At 42.1% G+C, this 11,035-nt stretch overlaps 1 protein-coding gene across 1 annotated transcript in view; it reads left to right on the top strand.

Annotated features, from left to right (window-relative positions):
* The window catches only part of BCAR3 (breast cancer anti-estrogen resistance 3), a 92,214-nt gene extending 86,298 nt beyond the window's left edge, over window positions 1–5,916 (top strand). Inside the window, exons 9-11 of the mRNA XM_018559224.1 lie at window positions 1,250–1,361; window positions 4,102–4,314; window positions 5,448–5,916. Coding sequence (XP_018414726.1) covers window positions 1,250–1,361; window positions 4,102–4,314; window positions 5,448–5,611 — 489 coding nt within the window. The 3' untranslated portion in view covers window positions 5,612–5,916. The remainder of the gene's footprint in view (window positions 1–1,249; window positions 1,362–4,101; window positions 4,315–5,447) is intronic.
* Window positions 5,917–11,035: the final 5,119 nt, after the last annotated feature.

Raw genomic sequence — 11,035 nt, 5'->3', positions numbered from 1 at the left:
CCGCACATCCCTATGTAGAGCGACCCCCCCCCCCCCCCCGTTGCATAGCATGTAGCTGGCCTATTATTCTCCATTCACACAAGTGTTATTCCGCGCAATGCATTCTTATGGGGCTTGTTCACACCTGTGCATGTGTACGCTCGCACAAAAACGCAGAACACAGTAGAACGTACATGTGTGATTTTCTGGTCAGTCTTTTCCCCAAATGACAGGATTTCGCTGCAAACAAGCGGAAAAGCGTGCATCTAGTACAATTTGCACATTTGTATGTGTGCGTATGACTGACTGCACGATTTTCCTGTGAAAACAACTTGCTGAGTTTAAAACGCTGTGTGAATGGAGCCTTAGAGATTTAGCAGGGTCAAATCTGGGTTCAGAATCTCCCAGATAGGGGCCAGTTCGCATTCAGGTCTAACCAAGAAGAAAGCAGTCAATGCCGACCAGGAAGAAAGCAGTCATTGCCAGCCCAATCAGCTGCGGCTGGGGCATTCCCCACCTTTCAGTTGCACCAAGGGATGGGATGCTGCCTTTATATAGCGATATTAAATTGACCAAATATGGCCATGTGAGGTCAATTAGCTGCAGGGCGCGGTATACCCTGGCCGAATCTGATTGGGCCCACGCTGACAGTGTCTTTCCAGGCTTGGAGATACTTAAGTTCAGACTGAAACCAAACTCATCCCTACTTCCAGTCTTTTAATAAATGTTCCATAAATGAAGGGAACCTTATTACCATGGCTCCAATCACCAGTACTTTTTTAGGTAATATGTATACTTGTACACTTTGTTGAGACGGCGAGCTTTGCTTTGACACTCAAGCTTCCTCAGAATGGCCATCAGCAGCTGTACAGAATTGCCCTGGACATTTGCCATTGTAACATCCCATAACGGTCTCTGGCAGCGTAGAGGTGCTCATGTAGTTTGGGTGCATCCCAGAGAACAAGGACATATAGCAGCCAATCAGATTTCAGTTTACTGTAGTTAGTTCAGTAAGCTTGTTGCTGATTGGAAGTTATAGCACATTGCTTTTTGACTAGAAGCACTTTATGCATTTTAATTTAGGGCATGGTTATGAATTCAAGTATGTTAGCACTGAGTTGCTGTAAACAAAGCAGATCCATAGCACGCATGACATCTTGAATAATGCCCCCGCCCCCACCGCACAGAACTCATGTTTGTAGATGAAATGCACAGCTGGCTCCTCTATAACAATGGCACACAAGTACAGATTTTCTTTCTGTGTTTACAGATTACAAGGCTGGAAACAACCTGGACCATCTTAAGACATCAGTACACACAGACAGCAATCACTTATGAGAAACAGCTGAAACCCTTCAACAAAAGTTTGTATGAAGGTACAGGTAAGCTCAGCAGCCCTGGAAATGTTGCAGTTATGATATGACCAGTATGAACAGTGCTTCCTGCTGGTTTTACTGGACAGAGTAGGGGTGTTATTTAGAGAGAGAACCTTTCCTTGACAGCGGGAGCCCACTTAAGCTCTGGAAAACCTCAGGAGTTGACGTGTTGCCTCTCTCAGCAAAGCCTCGCACTGACTGGCAGCGGAAGCTGCTTCCAGATAGATATATCACAATCTTTGCTGTCATATGGTCTGGACAACTCTTTTCATTGCAGCTGTGTACAGGTGGCTCCTGTTGTCAGATTCAGCTCCGGGTTTTGCTGGGAGCGGTGACCTAGATCGTAGGCTCAGACACTCCTGGAGATAATTCAATTGCAGCTCTTGCAACTTAAAATAAAAGAACAAGCAAATCGCAAAACAATTGCACAGATGTATGTAGTATTTGCAGTATTAAAAAAAGGGTTGACGTTGAGAAGTGTGACCTGGTGACAAGGGCTAGTGACTGCCCAACTCAAGCCAACATTTTTCTGCAGACTTTCAGTAGTGATTTAAGAATGAGAATGTCTGTCAAGTTTTTATTGTCTTTAACTTACTGGGGACCTTCATCCTCATTGGTGTCCCACTGAAACCAGGACAAGACATCAGCGTGTGAGTGTCACCAAGATGGAAAGAAATAAGTAGGGTATACACGGGTACATTTTTGAATGAACGTTTGTACGAAAAATCAATAATACCATCATAGGCTTGGCAATTGTCGTTCCAAATTTCATTTAATGGAGTTTTTCGAACATTCACTGTTAGAACTTCATTTGAGAAAATGTTTCCAACATGCGCCTTTGAACATTTTCGGGAACATTGTCGTTTAGGTCTGTCGGTTGCAGCATACTGATTGATTTTCAAACGAACGTTCCAAAAATGACTTCTTCCTATGAAATTCTAAGCGTGTACACCCTACATCAGAGAACAATCAAATCCTCACCAGTGGTCTACTATTGGGCAGTACTACTTGTGCTTTTGTTGTTGCCATCTGTCTCCATCATGTCCCATCCTTGTGACATCCTAGCTCTGGAACAGGAATTGAGGGTAACTCTCCCTAATGGAGACACAGAGAGCAGAAAAACCTGACAAGTTTTAACTTTCCATTCCATACAAAACCAAAGTAAATTTTGGTTTTATTAAGACGTACAGCAAAGTGCCATAAAAGTCAGATTGAACTGTTTTGGGTTCTATAATCTAAAAAAAAAACACTTCAGAATACAAACTTGCATTGTGAAAGAACTGCTAGTAGAAACGACTAATGTAAAAAGTACAACTGAGATCTTTGACATCCTGTTTACTATCATTTTAAGTTCACCAAATGTTACAATTTGACTGTACAATGAACTTTACATTTACCAAAACTATGCAAGATGAGGACTTCTGTAAACTAACCCCCCACCTGCAGTCAACCAGGCAGACCTTGCACTACATAGTTGTTTACACTCTGATGGCAGGTTTAAAGGAGATTGTGCAATGTGTGATGAGCTTTAGGCAAAAAATAACAAAATTACAGTTATTGTATAGAGTTCTATGGGCTGCCTGTCAGTCTATGGAATGGTGGATATCCACTGATCAGTCATAACATTATGATCACTGACAGGTGATATGTATAACATTGATTACAATGGTACGTGGAAGTGGGTAGGATATATTACAATAGTACGTGGAAGTGGGTGGGATGTATTACATCCCACCCACTTTCACGTACCATTGTAATACATCCCACCCACTTCCACGTACTATTGTAATACATCCCACCCACTTTCACGTACCATTGTATTACAATGGTACGTGAAAGTGGGTGGGATATTGGGGGATATATTAGGCAGCAAGTGAATATTTTGTCCCTGAAGTTGATGTGTTGGAAGCAGAAAAAATGGGCAAGTGTAAGGATTTGAGAAGGGCCAAATTGTGATGGTTAGACAACTGGGTCAGAACAACTCCAGAACTGCCACTCTTGTGGGATGTTCCCGGTCTGCACTGGCCCAAGGAGAACCAGGAACAGGGTCATGGCAGCCCAGGCTCATTGATGCACGTGGGGAGCGAGGGCTGGCCTGTGTAGTGCAATCCAATAGAAGAGCTACTGTAGCTGAAATTGCTAAAACAAGTGCATGCTGGTTCCGATGAAAGAGTGTCTGAACACGCAGTGCATCACCGTGGTCATAATGTCATGGCTGATCAGTGTATATGCGGCTGCTTATACAGTACTGTACACAGCCAGCTTAGGTATAGCATAGTGAGCGCACCATGGAATCTGATAATTAACACTACAGACCTTTCCGATGTGAGGTCTGAATTTTGATTTGCTTTAAGTATTGGGAGGGTGATGAGGCTTTACAATATAATACTTTGATTTCAGTTCCAATTTAAATAAACTTATCTCACCCATTGAAAATGCAGTTCGGGGGACACTATCCAGGTTACTATGGTCTAAGACTAATGTGAACTATTCAATGGACTTGTGTTGTTTATTGCAGTCACAGCTTGTAAATGAATAACCTCACGTGTGCTTTTCTATTATTCATGACCTTAGTTAATTATAAGGTAGAGGAGAATGAAGTCCACGTCACAAACTTACCACCTTAGTCCATAAACCTTTAGGTTAATACATCTTCTAGTTCAGTTGGTGGTCATGGTTTCTATTTTAAGGAATTGTAGTGTGATAAATGAGGCTCTGGAATAACCTTTGCATTGTCTCGCCCTAGGAGTGGTATTCACCATGCAAGAGAAATCCACGGTCCCTCTTGTGATGCCTCTCTTAATGCTACTGGAGCGTCAGTCCGCCATCTATGAAGGACTGGACTGGTGGGAGAACCATGACCGAGGATGTGAAATAATGTTCAGTCACCTGGAAACTGGACGATTCATAGCCCAAAATGCAGCTTTGTATCAAAGCAATGCACAACAGGCATTGGAAGGTAAGGGGGGGGGAGAGGGGGAGGGAAAGAGGCCCTGTCATATTTTACACTATGTCTTGTGCAGTGTGTGTGTGGTCTGGTATAAGATAAGAATTGGCTGTTTTACTTGCTTATGAATGCTGTTGGTTATTGCAAGTCTATTTCCACTTTTGATCCTTTTAAACCCCAGCCCCCCATTTTCCTCTTTTTTTTACCACATGATCCAGCCAGTAAATCTGTTATTTTTGAGCTTCATTTGGGGCCGGTTCACACCACAGTGCATTTCAGAGCAGTCAGCCTCTGGAGCGCACTATATCACAACCCAGCTGGCTCCCTGGAAGGAACGTGGTGGAACATTGAAGTCAATGGCACAGCAGCTATGCCATGCCTGCCTGCAAGCGCACGCGTGCTGACCAAAAATAGTGCTAGCAGCATTTTTACAGATTGGACTGGAACGCAGGCACTAATGTGCCATGCATTAGGGTGCAGGCGTGGCTGCGGTGCCATAGACGTCAATGCACTGCCATGCCCTCTCCCACCCCTGAATGCAGGGAGTGGAATGGGTTGTGATAGTGCGTTCCAGAGGCTGACCAGTGCATTCCAGAGGCTGACCACTCTGGAACGCAGTTTGTGGTGTGAACTGACCTTTAAACAGACTAAGCTGTCCAGCAAAAGCAGCAGATAGAGGGTTACAACAAACCATTTTAAGAACTCCAGTTTAAATAAAATACACCTACATATAAAATCCCTGGCAGTCCCATGGAGATCCTGTAACACATTATAGTAGCCACAGCTACTAAAGTGTATGACTGCATCTTGTGGGACCAGAAACAGCCGCTATGCTGAGCAACTTCCCAGTGCTGTTAAAACAGTCACTCACCTGATTATAGCGGCCATTCCGAGGACGCCTAGTTTCCATGATGTCACACAACTTATGTCCGTGTTGCTGATGGTGAGTCCCTCTTACTTTGTCTGGTCAAACATTGCCAATAGGACTATGTTATACAGACGGGTTTTTGGCCTATTACCAAGAGTAAAAACCCAAACAATTCTATTTTTCCTTTGATAACTCATCATACATTTTATCTTCTGAATGTCACCTCATAGTTTACACCTCATAGTTTAATTTCAATAATTTTCTTTTATCCTGTTAGGTTTTAACCCAGATGAGGAGATGAGCGAGATCTTCCGCACAGAGTTTCAAATGAGGCTTCTCTGGGGCAGTAAAGGAGCCCAAGTCAGCCAGCCTGAGAGATACCAGAAGTTCAGCCAGATCTTAACAGCGCTGTCAAAGAAACTGGAACCTCCACCTACCTAAGGCAAACCCATCTCTGACCATTTCACAGACAAGTCTAAAAAGACAGTCCGTAGGAATGGCTCTTGTTATATTTGTACAATGTATATTTTTTTAAGTAACCATAACAGCCAATTATTTATTAATGACTTTGAATCGACCTTGGCTACTAATTAGGCAGTAGCGGAATGGACAATGGCAGTAGATTACATGTTAATAAAATCAGGACTTTGCTAATGACAGTAAACATGAATTTTACCACTGGCGGGAGAGAGTTGGCTTCAATGTCAGAACCGAGTTTGTGTGAGTGAAATACAAAAGCGTCATTAGAGGAGTAGGACATTGACCGGGCACATATAAACCAAACCATCACATGAACAAGCCAAAACTGGACACCTTGCGATCATCGAAAGCCCACCCCGCTGACCGAAATGCTAAATGGGCAGTGTGCGCACACTGGCCCGTTCCGCAGTTGTCAAGCAGGCTAGAAACCCGCCGAGAATCGTATGATTTTCAGCGGGTTTCCTAGCCTGCTGATTCGACAAAAGATGTGCAACGGTCACACACCTTCCATACACCTTGCGATTATCGTACAAACGCGGGATTTCGTACGATAATCGCAAGGCGTATGGACACCTTTATTGTATTCCCAAAAAGCTGTCAGCTCTGTTTGTATAAAAGTTTTCCAATCAGCTGATGGAGGGATGCTGACTGAAAGGGTGGACAGCGCAGTGCACAATGTGCAGTCCTCAAGTATCGGACGAAATTTGCACAGTGCATGGCCACCTTAAAAGGTTTGGCTTTTATGTGTCTGTTTCTCATCTGCAAAGCCGTGCTTTGTTTGCAGGGTTACTAGCTCAGGGCCATATGACAGCTTAGAATTCATGCAAGTCAAAAATCCTCTGAATGTTTCAGTGTAGAGAGGAGCCGGGGCTTGGTGTGAACCTAATTCACCTGAGTATGCCCAAGCCCACTCACAACTGTGACTGACGCTCCCCTCTCCCAGCCCAATCAGTGGTGCCATTCCTTGTCCTTTATGAGGTATAGCTGCTGGAGTGGGGAATGCACCTCTTTGTAAATGAACAGGGCGGGAGGAGGTGGCAGTCATCATTTTGAGCAGGCTTGGGCAAACTCAGGTGACCTGGGTTTGCACCACACCAGTGGCGTCACAAGGGGGGTGCTACCTGGGTGACACCAAAATGACTGTCATTTTGGTGTCACCCCCTCTAAAAAGTCAGGCACTCTCATGGACGGAGAGTCCGCCAGTGTCACCTCTCTCTCTGCCGGCGTCCATCACTAAGATGGCCACCGGCAGGCATCAATTAGATAACCGCGCATGCGCGATGAGGTCGCCGTGGGGTGTCACCTGGGGGTTGTGCACCTGTTAACAGTGGCCCTTAGAAACATGAAGAGGGACAACCTGATATTGAAGACATTGTATATGTCTATATGTGAGACAAAGTCTTAAGGACAAAGAACGTGGCAAAATAACGTAGATTGTGTGAATATTGGTACATGAAAGTAGAATGACTGGATCAGTATTTATACAGGTGAAACTCGATTAGAATATCATGCAAAAGTTCATTTCACTAATGCAACTTAAAAGGTGAAACTAATATATGAGAGAGACTCATTACATGCAAAGCAAGATAGTTCAAGCCGTGATTTGTCATAATTGTGATGATTATGGCTTACAGCTCATGAAAACCCCAAATCCACAATCTCAGAAAATGAGAATATTGTGAAAAGGTGCAATATTCTAGGCTCAAAGTGTCCCACTCTAATCAGCTAATTAAGCCATAACACCTGCAAAGGGTTCCTGAGCCTTTAAATGGTCTCTCAGGCTGGGCACACACCTTACAACCATCTCAAGACTTTTGTCTTGCGATGGTTGTAAGGTACTTAAAAAACATACGATCTGCCTATCTTGCATAGGCAGATCGTACATGCGATGATTGTAAGCCTCGCCCCCTGAGGGACGGGCTTCAGATGACCACAATGCCTTCCGATATTGTTCTATGTACAATCCTTGTTTTATTGATTGCATGTAATATTCAAATTTTCTGAGATTGTGGATTTGGGGTTTTCATGAGCTGTAAGCCATAATCATCACAATGATGACAAATCACGGCTTGAACTATCTTGCTTTGCATGTAATGAGTCTATCTCATATATTAGTTTCACCTTTTAAGTTGCATTAGTGAAATAAATGAACTTTGCACGATATTCTAATTATTCGAGTTTCACCTGTATACCTAACCATCCATCTATATGAGCTTACTGGACATCCCATTCCATTATAAATCTGGAGTATTTCCAAGAGTCTCATCAAGTACCCTATATACAAAGCCATACACTAAGCTCTTCTCTGAGGTTTCAATGAATGGTGACACTGGCACCCTCAGTCACTGCAGCAGGACATGGACATAACTCCTTACAAGCAACAACTGACTGTTACAGTACATCATTGCTTTTTGCACTACATGATTAAATTGGAAGAAAAAACATGTTTCCCTTGCATTTATCACTCATCGTATTCTGCTTTGTTCCACATGGAAAGAGTGGAACCAGTAAAAGAAAAAACAGTCATGTATGAAGAGTCCTTATTGTTTTATTAGGCCTTGATGAATGATTTCACTGGTACAATGAGCCAACAAAGACACAAGCTCAGTGAGTGTACATAAAGTATACATATTTCCATCAATCCCCGCCTTGGGAGAACCGGTCATATCACAGGCCATGCTGACAGCAAAGTGGTGTACAATTTGATTTTACATAAAAAAAACTACCCTTTTGTAGTTTTGTCAATATTGAGTAAAGACATTATATAAATAAACCCCTGTATACAATACTCAAAATCTCATCAAATGCTTTAAATAGTCCAAAATGTATATACTCTGACAGTGGTAAGTTCTTTCTTCAGCCAGTATTTTAAATTAACAAAAGTGTTATAATATTGTGTATACCAAAAAAGTGGAATATAACACTGGATGATTGTGGAAAATCATTTTTAATAACTCATCCTAGCAGTTAATAAGACATACACACATTAACTGGGTTTGAAAAGTTTTTAGTAGTGGTTAGGCTTAGAGAAAATGGCACTTCACTTGTGGGAATGCAGTAAAGATGGCAGCCAAACAGCTCAGGCCAGTCACACAATGGCATTATTGGAATCCCAAAATACCAATTATTGCTTAGGTGACCGCCACAATCATCTTCTATGGCTTGATCAAGGATCGCACTGAATGATCCATCTACTACTACCACTTAATAGATTTTTTTCTAATGAGCCCCCATCCACAAGAACAGCATTCTTCCTTAAAGTGTATTTCCACTTTTGCAGCCAAATTGAGAGAACACCTACTTTATATTGTTATAGGTTTCCATGCACATAACTTATTTTAACAGCTACTTACATTTTAAGTGTTTTACACTTGCTTAAAAACCCTACCTAGCCACCCCCTATGTAAGTAGGAGGGGAGTTATGTTTAGTCTAATGATCCCTGTCTGAACAGTGCTGGATGATTTCATTATCAGCTGTAAACCATCACTTTGTTAGGACAGACACAGTTCAGATTTAAAGACTTAAAAGCATTGCATGGTAATGAGAGGAAGCTCAGTCCGTCATTCAACTTGACCCTCTACTTTTACTCTTAAACTGCTCAGAATAGCCTGGAATCTGCCAGAGGCCTTCTCCAAAGGCACATCTAAAAAAGGTAAATATATTTTTAAAAATCACTTTGAGCTATTTTGTATGAATGGGAGCAAAAACATATAGAGGGGTGTCCAGAAATTTGGCTACAAAAGTGGAAATATACTTTAAAAGAGGCACTGTCTCAGCAAGTGACGGTGTCTACACTTGGCAGAAAGGAGGAGATAAGTTGGGTAAATAGCACTATGCAATGGGGCAATTTTTTTTTCCTATTAAAAACAAACTGATAGAAATGTGTACACGTGTGATCTGTAGATCGTATAACTGTGTAGCTAAAAAATCTCCTGCAATCACTTCCTACTTGCTGTGACCATGCCTGCCTGTCACACCTCCTGTGAACAGGTACGGCAGGTTGTCATTGTCACAATGATAGTAATGAAACGGTGGTATTCTATGATGGGAGATCTTCGATCATGCTTTACCACAAACACAAATCATAAAGTGTAACTGTGCCCTTGGTGGTGGTTGAAGGGGAAACTCAAAACAGCATTATTGTTTGATAATAAAGGAAGGTAGTAGGAACATTGCTTAAAAATAAAATCTGCCTCATAGCAAGACTGTTTCTCATAACAGTCAATCAGATTCTCTTTCATGTCCCACCACAAACTGACTGAAAGGGGATAGGTTGCTATGAGCAACACCAAGACAATTCATGAGGCCTATGAAGTCCAACATCCCTCCCAAAAAGGCGACTTGCACCAGTAGAGTATTCCTGTTTCCAGTGCAAGAAAAATCTTACACAGCATACAGCATTTATAGAGATGTTGCTATTTATTTTCATGAATGCCAGAGGGGTATCAAAGCTAAAAAAAGAATTGGTTTTGTAGACTACAACACAGAAGAAACCGTTTGATATGTTCTATGAAACATGAACCCAAGTAGAGCTATTTTCCTCCTTTACACACGTTCATTCACAGATTTGGGAAGAGACGAGTGATTAAAGTGGTCTTAGACAACTATATGTACATTATAAAACAGATCATCAATACACTTGTTTATAAAAGAAAAGTGCACATAATTATTACGTATTACTGTCATTTTATCAGGTTTATACAATAAAACGATTGCCTGCGAACAGATTTAACAATTCAATAAAGTGGACCTCCTAACCCACAAATACTCTACAGTCCTAAAGACAATCAACAAAATACAATGATTGTGTTACATGGTCTGGATTCTACATGATGTTATCCAGAACGGTCAACAACAGGAGACCAGCGCAGAGGCTGCTTCTGCAGTTGTGGCACAGAAGACTTCCCCAGTGCTTGGAGGGTCACCACTGGATACTTGGTAGACCTTAAAAACACTGAGGAGAAGACAGAATGTTTAAGCACTATCCTCAGAAATTACCAGTTATAAGAAGCCCAATAACATAACTGACTAGTTTGAACCAAAGTTCAATTAAAACATATTGGTCAAATCAAGAAGAAACATGGTCTTAAAAAGGTCATTTCCCTGAGGATAGGTTTATAAATCACTGCTTTAAGCCATTTAAAAGGAAACTATGGAATAATAAACCTTTTAACACACTGGCAATCGACCTCCTAGGCACTCCAGTTTAAGGCAGCGTCTGAGTGGAAAGTAGTTGGGTCGGGTCTGTGGGGAGAACAATGAAGATCTTCGGTCTTTGGCCAACTGCCCCGTGTGTGGATGAACTTGAGGCACGTCTGGAGCCAGATTGTTCTCTTTCCCAGGAATGGAGCACGTGCAAGACATATACAAAATTATCGTTTTCC

Source organism: Nanorana parkeri, unplaced genomic scaffold (assembly GCF_000935625.1).
Source record: "Nanorana parkeri isolate BGI_ZX_2015 unplaced genomic scaffold, ASM93562v1 scaffold382, whole genome shotgun sequence".
Taxonomy (NCBI): Eukaryota; Metazoa; Chordata; class Amphibia; order Anura; family Dicroglossidae; genus Nanorana; species Nanorana parkeri.
The sequence above is the reverse complement of the archived record's forward strand: the minus strand, read 5'-3'. Positions and strand labels throughout refer to the sequence as shown.